The sequence below is a fragment of the Phaenicophaeus curvirostris genome, chromosome 9 (assembly GCF_032191515.1).
Source record: "Phaenicophaeus curvirostris isolate KB17595 chromosome 9, BPBGC_Pcur_1.0, whole genome shotgun sequence".
NCBI classification, from domain to species: domain Eukaryota; kingdom Metazoa; phylum Chordata; class Aves; order Cuculiformes; family Cuculidae; genus Phaenicophaeus; species Phaenicophaeus curvirostris.
In genome coordinates this window covers 252,113-271,673 of record NC_091400.1, presented here as the reverse complement: position 1 = coordinate 271,673, position 19,561 = coordinate 252,113, and the positions used below count along the sequence as shown (strand labels likewise).

At 42.8% G+C, this 19,561-nt stretch overlaps 1 protein-coding gene across 3 annotated transcripts in view; it reads left to right on the top strand.

The window, feature by feature from the left end:
* Positions 1–19,561, top strand: part of NT5C2 (5'-nucleotidase, cytosolic II) — a 60,576-nt gene that overhangs the window by 25,117 nt on the left and 15,898 nt on the right. For all 3 annotated transcript variants that reach the window (XM_069863827.1, XM_069863828.1, XM_069863829.1), the window contains exon 3: positions 4,740–4,813. In XM_069863827.1, coding sequence (XP_069719928.1) covers positions 4,740–4,813 — 74 coding nt within the window. The remainder of the gene's footprint in view (positions 1–4,739; positions 4,814–19,561) is intronic.

Here is a 19,561-nt window from a genome sequence, read left to right as displayed (position 1 = left end):
GTAAGCCATGTGCCAAGTTCCACCTTAGTTGTATAATTCTATACATTTTGTTTATTTTGTCAGTCATATTACAAGAATATTGTACATGCAGATTTCAGTCAGGGCACCGAATGCTTTGAAGATTTTCCACAACTAAAATAAAAGCGTTTTGCCCTCTCTGCATTCACTCTTCTCCTATGTTACTCGAGAAGAGTTGGGATTTAGGTTCCTGCCTCGGAACTGATTGACAAGAACAGTAACAAAACGGAGCTCAGTTCTCTCGTAAAAATCTGCAGGACTGTGAATCGCAGTGTTGAGGGTATCTGTGACTTCCTTTATGCATGCTCAGCAGTTCCTTCTTCCGTGCAATACGACACGTTTTGCTGTTATCCAGCACAGTTCGTAGAGCTCAAAAAGAAAATAAATACTGTCATCATTTAGAGCCTTCTGCTGTGGCCAGGCTGCAGGGTTTAATCATTGAGGAAGAAGTCATTAGGGAGGAAATGTGCTTCATGGTTTCCCTTAAACAGCTCCTCAAGTCCATTTTTCTAAGAGCGTGGATCTGTGCCAGACTGAGCCACACCGAGTGCAGGCGGCTGCCTCCCCACTCCCAGCTGTGCCGCGTGCTGCCTTGGGGACCCGATGGGGCTGGATGTGGTCCCTCAACTGGCTTCCCCACAAGCACCGACACCTTGGGCCGCTCCAGCCGCACTGCCCCTTCCCATCAGGAGGGAAGGATGAAGGCAAGAGAAGGGCAATGCCCTATTTCAGGAGGTGCTCTGGTTGCAGGCTGCTGGAGAGATGGGTTTAGGCAATACCCATCTCTGCTGCTCAGCACGAGGAATCGAGAGGGTGTTATCCTGCTGTGCCTGCAGCTTGATTTGTCTTACTGCTGAATGCTGCTAAACTTTTAGATCAGTTTAATTTTTAACTCCAGTGCTCCTAGTTAAAAGGATTGTTTTCAGAACGGAAAAAAAAAATTCGGGGAAGGGAAAACATGATTTCTTCTGATTCTGGCAGGTGGAAAAATATTCTGGATTAAAAAATCCTTGCCTAAAAATGTTAGGTGATTATAATTTTCCTCTTATTCTGACTTTATCTCAACTGTTTATAATCTGGAAGCTTCTTTGATTTTTGTTTATCTAGATAGGCTGTAAATAACTTTTCATCTTATCCTTTTCCTTTGGAGACCGGAGGGTCTTCTCTCAGGTGGTTAGGTTTCTTAGGGTCTTAGTGTTGGTTTTGCTTTTTAGTCATTAAAAACAACTCTTCTAATTTCTCTGTACCGTGTCTTCTGTGTAGACATTACATTTTTGCAGCCAACAGATGCATTTGACCGGTATTAAAATCAAGCCGAGCGTGCCTTCAGTTAGGATTTAATCACAGCTTTGAAACAAGCTGTCTGCAGCTTCCGAGAAGCACTTGGCTCTTCCCAGAAACTGTCATGGTGCTTTAATCTGAATTTTTTCTTCAGTTTCTAGGATACTGCAGATATTTACTACCTTGAGTAAACCCCCTGAATTAAGTTGGTCAGCTTCTGGGAGTAAATATTTGTAAGTATCTACTTAGCCGCTGGTGTCTTGGGGAGCACGGTGCATGGGGGACATCTGTCTTTATCAGGATTTAAAGTTGAGGTCCTGAGTGCCCACAAAACAACCCAGTGTCTGACTGGGCCTTCTCAAGAGAAGTGAAATTGGTTCCAGCTTTTTTTGCCACTGTTTAGTCTGCCATTTAATCTGCCAAGGTATATCCAAGTTAAAATTGATTGAAATGTTCTCATTTCCTGTTCTGAACATGTTGTGCAAGGGCCTTCTTTAGCTTTTTAAAATATTTGCTCTGTTTCACTCTAGCACTGGTGGGTGAAGCAATTACCACGTCAATTCAGTTGGTAGGATGCCTTGAAATCTGCCGGGTCCTGCACAGGGTTGGAACGTGATAGGTTTATAGGTCACAGTCAATATTTACGAGTTGATGGAGAAGGAGAGATCTTCACCAGCTGTTGCTGAGAGGGGAGCGGTTTAGTAATTTTCATGTTTTAGTCATAAGACTTCTTTTGGAGCAAAAATATGCTAATAGATGTTCATTTCATTGCCTTCAGTAAAGTTTTCCAGATCTTCAGTATCAACGAGTGCTGGGGATTTTTTTGAGTCCTTGGGTTCAGTTTGTAAATACTTCAAAAGGAAGCGATGCAGAAATGTCAGAGGCTTTGAGATCTTTCCATGGTTTTTGGTCAGTTTGGTGTCGTCATCATCTAAACATAGGCAGGCTGGACTGGAAGAGGGTCACAGCTCCCTTGTTTTGCCTTTCACAGGCACTGTCATGTTACCCTCTGTGTAAGTGCATTCAGCTCCCTCTTAGTGCTTGTTTTTCATCCTCATTTGCGAAACTGTTCCCAAATGTTGCAGTTCCTGAAATGCTCTTCTGAGCTTCCTTATATTTCCCTTCGTATTCCTGTCCTGTTCAGAAGGGTAGAAAACTATGCTCCAGGGGCCAAGCCTGAAGGCAAAAACGAAATTGGACTCTGCAGATTGGACAAAAAATGTTGCTGTTTTCTCCCAGAGGTATGTTATTCTTTCTTAAAGCTATCCACTTTCAGAAACAGACTGCATAAACAGGAGATCAGAAATCGTGAGCTTGAATTAGCTAATAAATAATGCGTCCTGACTTGAGCAGCAACAGAATGTAATCATCTTCATTATATAAAGTATGAGACGGTGTTTAGTACCAAATGGCATTTTGTATTGGCCTCTTGTAAATCAGACCCATCTCGATGTTAAAAGGCAAACACAAATTCAAACTGCAGATCGGGATAATTTCCACCTACTCCAAAGCCAGCTTCTTTAGGGGTGAATTTTAGTGATTTATGATCCCATCTCATATTTCCAAAAGGCATTTCTTCACCAGTTTCCAGTTTTTCTCTATCACTTTTTCTCATTTAGGTAATATATAAATCTGTCAGAAAAGAGCGTTGTCTGTAACCTCCGAGGCCCCTTAGTGACAAGCCCTATTGTCAAAGGCAGGCACCTTGCCAGGAAACTGTGACTCCCAGAGAGAGTGTGCAAGGTTACGGGGAAAGTATACTATTGCCAGAGAAACTGTATTCCGAGAGGATTTGTGTGGAACAACAACGATATCCAGTGACTGGTTAAATTAGGCACAGATGTGTTTTCTATAACACTGTCCAAGAAGATATACAGTACTTTATGGCTAGGTTCAGACATAATGATCTTCTGAAGTCAAATCAGATCCAAGCAAAATTGCAGCGGTACTAGGAAGGCTTTACAGGAATTGTGTAATATGATTCAGACAAGTGGATGAATCAGACTGCTGCGAACTAAACAAGGAGCACATCGGTGAGAGATGAGGTAAGATGACTTGCAGAGAAGTGTGAGAGTTTGATGTTAGCAGTTTGCTGCTAAAATCCGAGCTGTGGCCGATTGGCACAGGCAGTTAAATGGGCACATTGTGCCAGCCACCTGCCTGCACACGGAGGAGAATCTCTCTGTGGTTTCTTGGAGCTTTTCAGAATGTACGAGTGCTTAGTTTTGCACTTGCTGTCTCCATTGCTGTGTTGCTGTCCCTGCACCACTCCTCCTGTGTAGCAGTGCTGCCAATTTCAGTTTTTAAGAGGATGATTACTCTGCTGAGGGCAATGCACTTATTAAATATTTGGAGAATTTTCACATACTGAATCCAGAGTACAGGTGAAGGCTCTGGGACTTTCCTCATACAGGAGAATTTTGTCTCCGTATCACAGCTCGAGCAGTACATGGAATTTCTGTCAATGGTGAGAAGCTCAGCTTCCATCCTACAGCTGAGTTCCAACTCTTGTTCTTAAACTTCAGATAAGACAGATGGTGGAGAAGTTCTGTTGAATTACAGATCTGCTATGTGGTTTAAAGTTTGGGGAATCATAAGCAGCTTATTTACTGTAGTAATTCGAACTGGAAGCAAGACAAGCTGTTGTATTTTCTGACCTATTTCTTTATCACGGTATTTATTTGAACTGAATTGAATATAGTGTATTAAAATGTCATGTCCGGAAGTATTCAGCATAGATTCTCATTTCCATAAGCATTAATAGCAAAACCAGAATTTAAAAAATAGCAATTTTGTTGAGGAGTTGCACGGAGGTTAAAAATATAAAGAAAAATTTTCACAATAGAAATAGCATATTTTTGTGGGTGAAAATTTTTATTGTTGCTGTTTCTCAGAGCTTTATTAAATGTTTTCTGAAAATATTGATGTAAATGTGGCAATGGATCTGTTTAGGTTTGCTTTGAGCTTCCAGATATAGTTCCAAAGCTCAGATGCTGTGAATTTATTCACAGAAGTGCTATTTTCTTTTCCTTTCCTTGTTACCTCTGTAACAATTTGTTATAATCAAGCAAATTGAATTGCTTCCCCTTCTTTCCTTCCAGTTTCCTCTCACTCGAGCTCTGCATTCTGCTTCAGGATATTTTGCCCTTTTCTATTCTTAGGAATTTGTGCAGGTCACATGCGAAGCCATGTGTGTGTGTGCATGCATGCGTGTGCGTCTTTAGACAGCATACCAATAATTAGAATAACCCTGCAAAGTCATGGCTTTGCTTCAGGGGAGCTCCTGGCAAAAAATGAAACATGCCTCCCTTTTCAGGTATATTTTCTGATTTTGACCTGAGACCCAGACATCCTGGCAGCAGGCAGCATAGGTTTGTTCCAAAAACGTGATTATTTTGAAAATGCTCATACTTATGGTTTTATTTCTTCTCTTCTTATAGGGTCTTTGTAAACAGAAGTTTAGCCATGGAAAAGATAAAGTGCTTTGGTTTTGATATGGATTATACACTTGCTGGTGAGTATCTTCTCGATGTTTTTTGTCATTGACTTAGTTAGGAGTATTGCCTCATGCTAGCAGAAAACCAGCAATTGGTCCGGATGCTCCAGTTAGCAGGTGCTTCTTGTGATAACAAATGTATCATTCACTATTTGTTACGCTTTCATTCTTAGGTATTTTTCTTAAATTTGTCATCCTCAAGCTGTGTTTGATCACAAGCCGTGTTGCTGTAGTACAGTGTCAGGTGATTACGGGCGTCAAGGAAACCACAGCTTAATAAGTGTAATTGCTCCCTTAGATTCTGCTATATTTTGTTAGTGTCCCTTGTGCAAGCTTGGCTTTGCATAACGAGGTAATTTCTTTTGTCCTTGGTGCACATGGCAGGCTGCACCTTTGGCCAGCAGGTCCTCCTCTGTCCTGGGAGGATGAGGTTTGAATAGGTTTTCCTCTTTCCCACTCCCCAGTTAGCCACGTCAGTGACTTGTTTTGAGAAGAGGCAAGGCAAGGGGAGTGTCTTGCGTCAGCTGAACAAGTTAATTTAGGAAGGTCTGCCCATTCTTGTGTCAGACAGGCTTTGGGAGGTTGTGTAAGACCTTTTAGTTTAATAGAATTTTTTGCATGACTTCTCAGTCTTTCAAACACTAGACAGGCAAATTCTCTGAGATGTTAATGAAGGGAGGGAGTAAAGTTACCATTTTCTGCATAATCAGGCTTGCATGACGTTAGATATTTTAAGGAAGGAAGAGATAAAAAGCCCGCTTCCACTTTCCCAGGCTGTGGTGTCACATAGGCTGTAACTGAAGTTGTCATGTACAATCCTGCCTTCTTTCTCATTATCACTCACAAGGTTGTGCATAAAAAGTTCCAATCGCCCTTGATATTTCACTTTAGAATTGTTGTGACTATAAACTGAGAAAATATGAGGTAGAATGTCAGGGTCACCTAATAATAGGTTAATGGAGTGTATCAGCTATGGTCATCTAGTAACTCTGTCTACTGAGAAGAAATGAGAGATAAGTAGTGTGTTTGGGGACAGAGGCTCACAGGAGCTGGGGTCAGTGGCTAAGCAAAGGGCAGGAAGGTTTCTGTGTGCTCATGCTTCAACACAACACTACAAGGAGTGGTTTTGGAGGCTGTGGCAAGTAATAGCAGTTTGTATTTAGAGCACTTGCATTTGTTCTTTTAAGCAGTTATCCATGAGGCAGTAGTCATATATAAAAGGTTTGGTTGTTCAGCACTGTATTTATACATCTGTTTAAAGTTCCTGCTGCTTTTTAAGTCACAAAGTATGTTGTTGTTAGTCTGTGCTGGATCTGACTGCAGGCACGTGCTTCGGTGTTTGTGTTTCCCAGCTGTGACAGCCTTGTGACAGTGCTTTTAAGGAGCACAAATCAGTTGTTCAAGAAGAAATGCTTAAAAAAACCAAACAGTTGTGGATTTCATTTCTGTAACAGAAAAACAGCTTCTGTGCTGTTTGCAAACTGACGGCGTTTCCCAAGGACTCAGTTGGTCCCAGTGGGGCTGGTGTGGAGCGTGAAGGGTGTTGCTAGTTTTCGTCTTGACAGAAGGAGAGTCTCGGCACTATTCTCACTCCTCTGATTGTTCATTTTGGCCAAGTGTTGCTTGTTCCTGTAAACCCAGAGCAAATGTGTTGTATCCATAAAATGATGCTTTCAGGCATCCTAAAACAGATTCCAAGGACATGGACACCTGGGCCTTCCAAGGCTGGAAGATGACAGTGCTGCAGTTAAACAGGCAAAGTTGATGCATTCTGGAGAGTTGAGTGACAGCGTGTGGTGCAGAAAAAGAAATAAGATGTAGTCTGAGCAGCAAACTGGAAATCTGGGCTGTTCTTAGGTAAGCTGCTGCCCTGTGACTTCTTCCATGGTACAACAGAGATAATAGTAGCAGGTGGTTTTACAAGAAGTTGTGAGAATGTAATTAGGCTGGAAGGCCTTTTGCAGATGAAAAGCATTACGGCTGGTAAGTACCATTTCCCTCTTTTTCCTCTCAGGTGGGAAATTAACATACAAAATTGCTTGTTTGTTTTGTGTCTCCAGGTCATCCTTTCTTCTCCTTCATTGACTTTTGTTATCTGACCATTATTTGCTATATATGTGTTGCACACAAGAAGAATTACTTGTTCATTGCAAGGGCTTTAAGGAGTATAGTGTTGGAATATGATTATTATTAATTAATTGGAAACCATAATTAAGGAATGGGGCAAATCAAGTATTACACCAGTGTGTTGTAGTGCATTTTGGACCCTGTTGTGTTTTCTGTCTGGACACATTATTCCAGCAAGATTTTTATGCAGTGAAGAGTACACCCATACAGGCCATGAGCAATCAGTTTCTTCAGGAGAATGCTGTGGGAAACAGCGTTCAAAGTCTTTAGGTCTGGGTAGACAGCATTCACAGGCTTTCTCTCATCTGCTAAGTGGGTCACCTTGTCGTAGAAGGAGATCAGGTTAGTTAAGCAGGACCTGCCTTTCGTAAACCCATGCGGACTGGGTCTGTCCCTTCCCACTTCTCTTGTGAACTTTCACTTCAGAAATAAAATTATGACATTCATCCCGTAGCTGATAGTTTAGTGTCATTGCATGACATCACATATAAAATACAGTTCCACGCGTTTGTTTTGTAGTGTAGTATTTCTTAGCCTTATTAAAGGACTGATTAACTCAGAAATGAAAAAATTCGACGCTGCCTGATAATAGTGTTGCCACAATGATTTTGTTTGCTGTCAAATCAAAATGAGGTTAAACTTTGAATTCCTGTTAATAACTTCTATGTTCTCTCATTGTGTTTGTCTCTTTCCTTGCAAAGGGTTGAGAAATATTGTTAATGGGTTGGTTGGGCAGACAAAGTCTTTTTGTCTTAAAGAAAAGAGCCTGAAGGTTTTAGCCTTCTCTTCTAAGAAATTTTGGATGTTGAGTTGGTAACCACTGTGGTTACAACTAGAATTAATTTGACAGATAGGAGCTCAAAATAAATTGAAAGCAAATCAAAATAACTCTCAGAGGTTTTAGACTCCTTGTTTTCCTATCAAGGGTTGCTGTTACATCCTTGTGGGGTGAATGAGGTCTCCTACAAGTATGGAAACTCCCAAGTTTTCCTACGTTTGTGTGCTGGAAACACTAATACTAGAGGCTCAGAAATCTGTGTTGTATGAGAAGCTGGTGTCCCCTTACTATTAAATCTACTTGCTTTCTCGTGTAAGTGACTCACATTTAACATGTAAAAGGATGTTTCTGTTAAGCTAGGTGTTCCTGGGAGGAAAGGTGAAGGAGCAGAGGAAGACCAGGAGGTTTTGACTGTGGTTTGTATGCAATAGTTAAATAGTTTCTTAAAATCTTGGAGGGCTTGATGCAAGCAAGAGTCATCAGTTATTTCAGCCCTTGCTGTCAGTGCAGGTTAAGACAAGTTTCTGTGATATTACGCAGCCGTCGCCCCAGCAGCCCTTCATTCTCTGCCTCTGACCTTGCTGCCTGCCAGTCAGGGAGAAAGGCCCATGCCAGTTCCCTGGACTTCCCTTGCTCCTTGGAAAGTGATGATGGTGGAGCAGCTCAGGGGGCTGCAGACACCTGTGAAGGGCTGTGTTTGCTGTCAGGGCAGAGCTGAGAATTTCTGAAAAATTCTTATTAAATCTGTAAGTTAGAAAACTTGAGGGTCCTTCTGTAGTGCATTTTTGTTGCTAAATATTAGAGGGTTTTATTATCTGAATGTTTCATCTCTTATCATTCATCCTGACCGGCTAGAAGGCCAGTAGTCAGTAACAATCCTTGTCTGACTTCCTCTTTTACCAGTACTGTCAAAACGGCCTATGCTTTTGTAAAGGCAAATGTTGCATGTAATCCAAGAGATTCACAGCCTTCTCTGTTCCGTGCTTGCTGCACGCTGCAGGAGGAAGGATAAAGGTATGTCAGTGGGGAATCCTCACTGTGACACTCACCTGAGGTGAGAGTCAGCGAGGCCGGTTGTAAGTGCAGCAGAGAGAGAGATGGGTTTCACAGAGCATTTTATTTGGCTGCTTCCTTCTCAGCATGAGCTACACGTGTAATTGGTAGGTCTGGATACGAGTGATGCAGGAGACCTTGGCATTACTAGGTCTTAAATGGCACCGGTTGCACAGTGAGGTGAAAGATAGATGTCCCTTGACAGGAGCAAGGCTAAAGCAGTGGGGTTCTCATCTGGCTGTAATTTCATACTGGGACATTGGCAGATGGAGAGGGGAATTAGTAAGAATTACAAACTCAATTGTGCTTGAAAAGATTCCTCTGTGACTACCCTCCTCCGCCAAAAGTTATGGCCTTATTGAAAGCTCTGTCTTCTGTCTCTGAGGTAGATATAATATCAGTAGGCTGGATGCTTTCATTTGGAATGCTTTTCCTGTATTTGCATCACTGCTGCTTCCATAGTCTCCAGAAATCAATAATAAAATTATCATTGTGCTGAAAACTTTTCAGGAAAGAAGAAGGGGAAATGAGGCTTGAAAAATACTGTTTGTAGTGTGTGCAAATATGATTAATACAATGTAATCTGATTGGAATATAGCTTGTGTGCTTGAAACATTGCCAATTTAATGACAAGATTTGGTGTACTGCGAAGATTTTATTGCAAAACTGCTTATGCTTTCAGCTGTAGCATTTCTCTTCTCATCAGGTGGGAAAAGACATGGGAAGGACAGCTTTAGTCTTTCCCAACTTTCTCCAAAGTGCAACATGGGTAAACAGGTTTTTCCCCTTCCTCAGGTAGGCGTTTGTGTTTAAAGCCATCCTTGCAGTTTGGAGAAGAGTGGATTTTTTTCACACCCACATCATATTTTTTAAAAGCTTTTCTTTACCTATTGATTCTGGAAAAGATACACCCAGCCAGGAGGTAGAGTTGGCTTGTTGCTACGTGCCATCTGGGAGAAGGGCAGCTGAATTGAAAACTGGTTCTTTAATCCATCTAATATTTTTACTGTAGTTGAATTATATCAGTTTTCTGTGTTTTGGTTTCTACAACTTAGAAATGGAACTAATGAATTTGTACCTTGTATAGAGAAATTCTGAACTGCACAGATGAAAACCAAAGTATAAACACGGGAGTCCTATACATGAAACATTGAACATAAAAAAGCTGCTGAGCTTGTAATGTAAGCAGCTACAAAGAAATGTTTGTTTTTCTGTGCAGATACTGTTATTGTCTGTTTATTGGTATTGGACTCCAATATGAATGTTCTAACGAGGCTCTCCTGCTTAGGTTAAAGGTTAGTCTTTAGTTTCATCACGAGGTAAGGATTACAGGCGTTGAGGCTCTTTTGGGGAGATACTAAGCAGTTTTGGTTCTCTACTGGTTTGCCAGATAATACAATTCTTTGTGTCATACAGAAAGAGTGAGGTGGCTAGTGGAGGGAGTTGGTAGATGTGACAACAGCAGCGTTCAAACTGTCCTAGAAAAAAATTAAATGCCTTGACTATTGCACATCTGCTGTCTGCGTTCTCACATTTGCACGTTTCCAATTTAACAGGTGCAGATTGCAGAGGCTGGTTTAGCCATCAGTATTTTAAAGCTATAGGCAGATGGAGAAGCTAAATTGTTCCTGGTATTCTTTGAGCTGGATGTTTTTTTAAATACCAGTGTGGTGCTGGCATGGCTGTTGTCCCTGCTCTCTTTGTGCTGCTGCTCTTCAGAGTTTGACTATTTAAAGCTGTGTAATGAGCAAACCGAGGTCTGGAGCTGTGGGATCTCACATGCTGGCATTGGGTCTGAGGAGCAGAGAAAGCATGTGTTGCCTGCTCTGTCCCAGTAAATCACCAACTGACAAACTGCTATCTGCTCTCTGTGGATTCTGGAAGAGTCAGTGTGTTAGACAGAAGCTGCTGAAAAAACAAGTCTTCACAGTGTAAGGGAAGTTTCAAAAGCTGCGATGTTCTGTTTTCTTGTTCTTAAAAAACATGAGAATAACACCAAGCTGGGTCAGCAGTCAGCAGGCCAATAGCCAGCTCTAGTCTTTGCCAGACAGATGGAAATAGGGAGGTATTTTTCACTCAAATAGACCCCCTTATCTAGTAATCTTAATACTGCCACAGAAGTACTATTGAGTTGCAAATACCCTTGTGATGACACAGCAGCTTACTCTGTAGGAGGAACCAAAGCTGAGAGTACAGCAGGCTTTAACTCTCAGATCACAAGTGTGCTGTTACTTTGTGAATGCCTTATTTTAGCATGCTGCAGAAAAACTGATATATGTGGCTTATTGACAGCATGGGCACTTGCGCTGCTGTGTTAAACAAAAGCATAGCTTTTGAGGCTCAGTCTCTTAAGTGAATATAAGAAGAGAGGAAATAAGAAGCTGCATCTGTTTGGACACTGATACTATATAATAATGTCTTAGATATAGTGTATAAATAGCTGCTATACTTTCAAGTGATTTTATTTCTAGATGCTAGAAAGTTATGTTTGAATATGAAGCCCAGGCAACTGTTTCTTCCACGTTCATAAGTCTTCACTGAGGAACTAAGCCCAGGTTTTGGCACAGTAGTTTGTTTCCATGGAAGTGCAGAGATATTTCCAGTATGGGATTATGGCTCCCAGTGGGCTGTGTCCAAGAGAGGTAAATTGTGAAGGCTGCTTGCAAAACAAGATTCTCTTGTGTGAGAAAAACAGTAAAAAATTCTCATAAAAGAACAGGTGACTGTGTAGTCAACATTCCTTTGCACTGGAATATTATTTCAAAGATATGCTAGCTATTAAAGTAGACAAACTGAAGTTTCCTTGAAACACAGAGTCCATCTGAATTGCTTCTCTCAACATGCGAAATGTGACCTCAGTGCTGCTGTTGTTACCTCAAGCCATGCATTTTTATTCAGCAGAAGAAATCTTTCCAACACGAAGCTCTGTTTTGCCAGCCTCTGGGGCATATCCAAACAGCCCAAATCTTTGTTACGTTGAAGGCAAACAAAGTGCAGCAGCAGAAAGCTAAAAATATCTGGAATTTACCAAGAGCACTAATAAGCCCGCTTTTGGGGAGAGTTAAAGCCGATGGTTCTTGACAACACTTTTTTAAAAAAAAGAACAAAAAACAAACAAGTAGAAACACTGTGCTAAAAACAATCCCAAGGGTAGACACCAGCGATTCAGAGCCAAGCTGTACAAACGATACTGTGTCAGTCCTTGAAGCAACAGCAAATCCTGTCTTTACAGAACCTTTTAGCATGCAGAGTGGGAGAATAGGAGCTGACACAGTTTCAGATTAGAGGTTTTACAGCTGAAAGCTGTGCTGTGCACATGGGGATGTTTGCAGGAGCATTAATGGTAAGGAATTTCACGTTGCTCTTGAGCTGCAGTGTGGGTGCATAGCTGGTCTATGGGCACTGCTACAGCTGGGGACTGCAGAGCCTTTCTGCTGCTCTGTAGGTGTGTGCTCGGTTCCATCCAGAACCTTGTATGTGGCATTATCAGAAAAGGGTGCTGCGGAGCCACAGGAGTTCACATCCAAAAGATTAAACCTGCTGATGATTGGTGGTTCTGTCCTTGCTTCCTGCTACCAGATTTACTGTCAAAAACATCTGTGACCGCAAGAGGCTTAGTACAAGTTCTGGCTGTTCATGCACAGCAGAGCAGCTTGTGTGTTAAGCATACGAAAATATCCTGGGACACACCTGGGGGGTTTTGTCGAGGTCTTGTTTGCTGATCACTACACACACATAATTACTAGTGAAATAGAAAAGGTACATTAAATATTGAAGTGTGCTTAAGGCTCAGCTTTGTCTTACTGCACAGAAAACTTCTGTGTTTGAAAAGGTTTCTCTGGGTGAATGAAAATTATGATCAATATGGCAGCAGTTTCTTCTCATTTCAGATTGAAAAATTGAGTTAATTCAAAGGAGCAAAACATACCGTTGTTACCCATTTTGTTTGTTTGGTATTATGAGAACTCAATTTAAATATAGTCTGGAACGCTACAATTCTGCTTTAGTGCATTTTTATTTATAGTCCAGTGGTTAAAATCAAAACCCAAGAATCAAAAGGTCTGGGGTCTGTGTCTGGCTGTTTTTCAGCTTGTTTTGACCATAGACAAATCCTTTACGGTCACAGTTCAGCTGAGTCCATAAACAAATGGCGAGTCAGTGATTCACCACTGTTCCTAACTGAAAACATATGAGTTGTCCCCTGGGTTTCATTTGGGATTTCTTGCGGTTACAATTAGGCACGTTTACCGCTCGGTCGGTTTGTTTAGAGGCGCTGAGTTCCCAGGTCAGCACAGCACAAACGTGCTCGACTCCATTGCCCTGCGCGCAGGCACATAGCAGGCACGTATTTATGTGAGCAGAGATGGACTGAAGCCCGTGCTGTGTGCGAACAGCCCTTTAAAAAGGAGTGTCCATTTTTCCCTCTGTGTCTGACAAGGATGCTGTGAAGTGGAATGTCTGTAGCAGCCTTGGCAGAAGTTGAGGTACCACTTGATGGGTCCTTGGGAAGAGGAGTGCAAGGGGAGCTAGCGCTCTGTGTGTACCCTCACTCTTGGGATTCCAGGCCAGCTGAGCATGTTTGTATGGAGGCTCGCGTAGTACAGGTACCTCTGCAAGGTTTCCAGTTCTCATGGAAAACAAAATCCTCTGCTGTGTTTCTGGTGCGGAGTGGCTGTGCGGGCCAGCAGGGAGTCTGGGCTCCTGTCAGAGCTGAGCAGTCTGGGCTCCACTGTCAAAACAGAAGGGAAGCAGACACCCAGGTGTGAAACTTAAATGTGATAATTCAGATTCCTTCCAGCATTAGTAATAACTTATTTTAACATAGAGAGCAGCATAGCTTGAAATGGTACCATTTTCTTTTTGTTATGTTTCAGTGACGGTGCCTGACAACACCTTCCCTTAGAGGTGACTTCTTAGAGAAGACCCCGTCACACAGAAGCTGAAGTCATTACTATTTTAAGGCATAAATCTCTTGTTTTCTAATCACGTATGAAAACAGGTTATGAAGATAATAGATACTCTGATAGGAAGGTCAGTATATAGAGGTCAGAGAGCATTCTTTACTACCTGGTTACTTCTGGGCATCCTGAGACCTCTGGCCCTACAGCTGAGACAAACTTCCCTCAAACACTGTCGGTATGCGAAATGCCTGCCCAACACTTACTAGTGTGTTTAATTGGTATTGTCGCTTCCGTGGGGTTTATTTTTTAATTAAGTCCAGTGTCCCAAACACCTCCGGGACTGGTCACTTGCTGTTTCCCTCTGGATTCTCACCCGGAGTTGCAGGTCGACTGAAGTGCCAGGGAATGAGTGTTTGGTGCTTGTGTGAAATAGTCAGTGGTCTGCTTGGTTGTGGAGGGTTGAATGTCACAGAACTAGAGCTAAATGCCCAGCTTTGGGGCTACGCGCAGAGGAGTTGTTGACAGAATGCATAGATATTTGTAGTATTAAAGAGGATGGGGTTGTAAAAGGGGATCTTGGTCCTCAAGGCTTTAACTAAGCACTTTTTGTTAGCACAACATTGATATAAATTCATTTCTAATACATATTTGCATTATTTATTTGTGGTGCAATTCAGAGCATGGATCGACATTTAAAATGAGCAGCACTTTGATCCTGCTCTTTAAGTCAGGTTTGTGTAATTGCAGAAATGGGTTTGCCCAAGCTTAATTATGCATGTTGTGCCTGAGACATATAAATCTGGATACTGACTACCCAACCTGTCCATAGATGTCCCTAACAACCTGATTTGCATGCCTTGCTCACTGGGGAATAAGCAGCAACTGAAGTAACCTGTTTCTTGCTATTTTACTTTCATTTCTTCAAGGCTTAACACAAAGTAATTGGGCTGCATTTCCCGTGCTTCATAGAAATGGCTCAACCTCTTGCATTATCTGCCCAGCTTTTGGTTTGTCTAGCTTTGTGTGTCCTCTGGAGAACCCAGATAGTGAGGAAAATTTCTGAAGACTGAGTGTTTGTTAAAGCTTTTTGCAACCTTTTGGAAGAGGTCATCACCTCTGGTTTGAGAAATAGCAATCTTATCTGGACGCCTGAAAGTCAAAAGCCCATTAGTTTCTTCTGCCAACCGAAACAGTGTGGGTGGACCAAGGTGTTTCAGTTCCCAAGAGACTCTCCATGGCCAGGGCCTAGGACAGGGAAGCCCACAGTGCTCCAACAGTGCTCTCGGCGCCTGCGTGGGGAGGGACTCAAGCTGGTTTGTGCCCAGGGGATCAGAGCAGACAGTGCACCAGCTGCAGAAAGCAGCTGCTCCCATGAAGTCCCTTGCCAGGGAGTGGAGGGGGGTGTGCTTCTGGGGCCCCTGTGAGCACCTTTCCATGGGCTACTCTTGGCTTCCAGCTGGGAGGAAAGTCAGGCAAGGAGCTGACTGATGGAAGGGATGAAATTCCTTCAGGAGATGCTAGGATATTATAGGAGACCACACTGGCAATAGAAAGTGACAGATGGGGAAAAAATGGAGGCAGGGATGAATGAGACTTCAGATCATCATTTAGTAGCCCTCGCTCTGCCTTTCTCCCTGGAGGAGCTGCTCACTCTACAAGCTTTTGTTGCTCTTGCAGCAACCTCCCGAGTTCATCTTTTCCTCTCCTAAAGCAGAATGCTGTGATGAGCAGCTGCTTTTTCAGAGCTGCTTCAGTGATGTGGGAAATCAGCACGTTGTCACTGTTCTCAGTTCAGGGCTTTTACCAGCACCAAATCCATAGAGACTGGAGATAAAATGGCTAGGCTGGACTGGCCTGCAGGTGTGCAGTATGAGAGCAAATACATCTCACAAACCTGACATGGCTGAAACAGTGCAAAAAGGGGTGGTTATGGTAAGTTTAGCTCCTGCTTCTCTCCCGTGATCCATGACTAGCTTGTAAGAAGAATCAATGTGTTACATCTGGAAGAATCCATGTTACATCTTCAATGAGAAGCCACCCTGCCTGAATTTGAAATCTCTGTGTGTGTGTGGAGGAGGAGCAAGGAAAGAAATGGACGTCCCTTAAAGAGATTTTTTCCTTCCCACAGCTTAAACAGAGCCATCACATGCACTACTGCCTTCCGCAGCTATTCATTTTGAAACAAAACAGGCTTTAAACACTTTATTTTCAGAGAAGCCTTCCAGGAGGTCTGCATAATTCTGTGGGTCATTTTTGCAAGATCATTCCAACTTCAGCTTTGTATTTGAGCAAATTGTATCACAAGGCTACTCCTGATGACTCTGTGCATACCTGTAAGTTGTGGAATAGGTCTGGTTTTCTTACTGTGTGTGCTTGCAGACCAGAGCACTGCAGTGCACTATGTGCAGGTTTGGTACCATTTATTCCATAGTGCTTTGCACATAGAAGCCTGAGCGTGTTGAAGTGTACAACTGAATTTAGATGCGCTATGCCAGACTAACGTGGTGTGCAAAGCTCTCGCTGGGAGCATATTCAGATATAGGGCAAAATTCTCGTCTCAGATTCCCAGAGTAGCTCCTGACTCAGCCTTCTGAGTCTCCTGCACTGACATGTGCAGGCATTTTGTGATGAGAAAGAGAGTGAGTGCCCTGAAAGGAGTAATCTATCACCAGCCAAGGAATGGACATCAATGGCAAAGCCCCAAAAGGAGCATGAGACCCTTTCTTGAACCAGTTGCTCTGCATCTGAATGAGACTCAAAGGGTTTGTGTCACCTGGGTGGTGTGCTTGTAGCCTCTTCCTCCGTAATTATCTCTGAGCTGATGGTCTGAGACTGCTTTGTGGATATGAGGACAGAATTTTGCCTGCGGGATGCACAACTGCCAACTGTGCCTCCTCTGTACGTCAGTTGTGAGTGTATTTGGAATAGCTGCCAGGCCGGCTTCTGAGCTTACCACAGGACAGAGCTCCAGCAGATACAGTCCCACATGGCACAGAGCTGTTGCAGTTTTAAAATCAGTCTGATTTTTTTCTTTAACAGGGGAGCCCAGTGTAACTCCGTCAAGACTGGAGTGACACTCTGAATCTGCATCTGCCTCATGTGAGTTAAAATCCTGGCAGCAGCATTTTGCATAAGCTGGAGCCTCTGTAGAGATCTTTTTTTTACTTTTTTCTTTTTTTTTTTTACTATTTTTTTTCCTTTTCAGGAAGGCTATAAAATTGTTAATGTATGTGTCTTGGCAGCAAAGGTAAAAACAACCACACAAATGCATGAGAATTGCATACCTCACTGCACAACCCCTGCTCATTCCAGACTGGCTTCCCTCCTAGCACGTCCTGTGTAAGGGGTGCCCACACTCATCACAGACCTGAAAGCTTGCAGCATTCACTCCCGGGGTACTGCTTTTACCTTTCAATAATATGATGTTAACAAGTGATGGTCTAAGGGGAGGCTGAAATGCTGTCAACTGGCTTCTGTTTTTTTTAAACCTTTGGATATTTTCTTTTCACCTTGGTTGCACAATCCACCGGTGCTGATGCTGATTGCCTTGTGCCACTGAAGCACTGGCCTGTGTTGGAACATGGACTATTAAAATAATGTGGGCTGGTTCTCTTCAGCCAGGGATGTGGCACAGTGGCAGAGACATGGCCATCAAGTAGCAAGAAAGAGAAAAAGAAATCAGAATAAGTTGTAGCATGGTTTTACTGGGCAAGGATGCTCTGAAAATGGGTTTGTGGCTCTGCCTCTTCACCTGTCACAGAGTTGGAGATGCCTTGAGACTGGGCCCTTCTCAGCAGAGTGGAAGATCTGAGCACGGGAGACACTGCGTGGCAAACAGCTCAATTCATGGCATTGCCATAGCACACAGATTGTCTCCAGTTGTGGTGTCAGCAACCTAGTCTGAGGGAGGGGGATGTTGTGGAAAAGTATAAAACTATTCTTTCATCGTGCAGCTGCAGAAAACAATATTGACCTGTCCTCTCTACTCAGTAGTTCCCCATGGATGCCTGGAGTAGACAAGAAAGGAGAGAGAGCGACCAGCCCTGAGTACAGTATTGAGATACATGGTTTTGTCTAGTAGTGCATATAACTGAGACATCTTAGCTGAATGCGCTGCTGGGGTTGCAGCAGTGTTAGCCTGCTCACACTTAATCTGAAGGAGGGGGATCGTTTGTTTGCCTGGAGGCTTGTGTTACTGAAACAGGCTTTGGTGCAGCTTGTGAGATGTGTCAGTGGGTTGTGGCTTGTACCGATGGGCGCGGAATGTGCTGTGGTTTAAGGTGCTGTCAGGGTGGGCTTGGTCAGCACTCAGTCTGTTCCTGGCTGTGCGTCCAATTAAGGTTTTCTTGAACAGTAAGTATGATGGTAACTGGAGAATGTTTATTGTCCCTTTTGCCTTTCCAGGAGTCAGTTTCTCGTATCTCTGTTTAGTTTGTGTATCAAGGAGAAGGCTTTCATTTTCCAGATATTGTGTAGTAGAAGAAAAATAGGGATTGGAGCTGAGGCATGAATGAGCTAGTAGTTAATTTTTATTCAAAGTGATGTTGGGGAAGCAAAATCTAGACCCTGAGAGGTAAGGGGAATAACTGCCACCCCCCAAGAAACATTCAGATTAATCCTGTTGCAGTACTGCCTCAACAGAGACTTGGGATGATGAAGGCTGAGGTTGATACCTCTTCAGCAGCCTTCTTCCTACTGGTGTTTGAGTTTCCTTAGCCTCGGAGAGTTAAGAGGAGGTCTGTAGCGATAAATCTAAGACAGAGAAGGAAGTGCAGAAAGGAAGAAATGGAATGAGGGCATTTTGTGAGCCGATGGCCATTCTCTGATGGAGTGTTAACAAGCTGCACAGGCTGATTAACAGAAAGCCCTACAGTCTCGCTGGAAAGGTTCTGCTGGTGCTATTGATGAACCACTGGTGCTTGTCAAGAGGAGATGCCAAGGAGCTTCTTGAGAATTCTTTGTGTCTGGGCAGTATCACCATGGTTGGTGAGTTCAGAAAGAGCAGGATTTCCTCAAAGAAATGTTTTGTTCGGGAGTTATGCTTTTGATTGAGTTGGTAACATGGTCAAATTCCCAGGAAACCAATGAGGAGGAGTACAGCAGCTTCATGGACAGAGCAGGGGACTGGAGACTGCTTCATGTACCAGGGAGCTTTGCAGCACTCTCACTTTCTGAGAGTACGTGCAGGTGTATTTATTACCATTTTCCCTGGGAAGTTCCTCTACTCTCCTGTGTCAGAGGAAATCCTTTTTGCAGATGTTGCTCTGGTGTCACTCTCACTATGTTGTTCATCACCTAACTGCCTTTTGCTCCCTCCTACTCTAGCTCACTCCCCAGAGTTGCCTTGACGGTCACTGCTTTCCTCATTAGCTGTAGGTTTGGATTGCTTATTCCTACCTGTAGCTCAATCAACCCTTTCTTCCCTAAAGGACAAGAAAAGACTACATGTATTGAATGTTGTATCATGTTGATATTTGCCATCACTATAATAATGCTTGAAGGTTTTGATAACTGTTTTACTGATTTTAGTTTTCTGTTTATGAACATTACAGGTTTGCTTGTTACGTTTTTAATGGTGTTGGTTTAATGGAGAAAATTAACTTTTAGGATTTGGGTGCTTTTTAGATTATTAAGAGATACAGGAGCCCTCTCACAGTTATGATCTGGGTTTTTTAACAGTCTTATTTCTTTTGTAGTCCTTGCCTTTTTAGTACTTTTGTAATACTTCTAGTATTAGTTTTCTTCTGTATTCCACATTACATATTTAGTGGTGGTTACCTGGGCATTATAGGCGATGTATGTTAATATATATTGTGAGGCCCACAGTAGTGCTAGATCTCTCTCAGGAAAACCAGTTTGTCTTCTAACAAGCTTACTGTGTAACTTGCACATGATTGTGTTTTACTC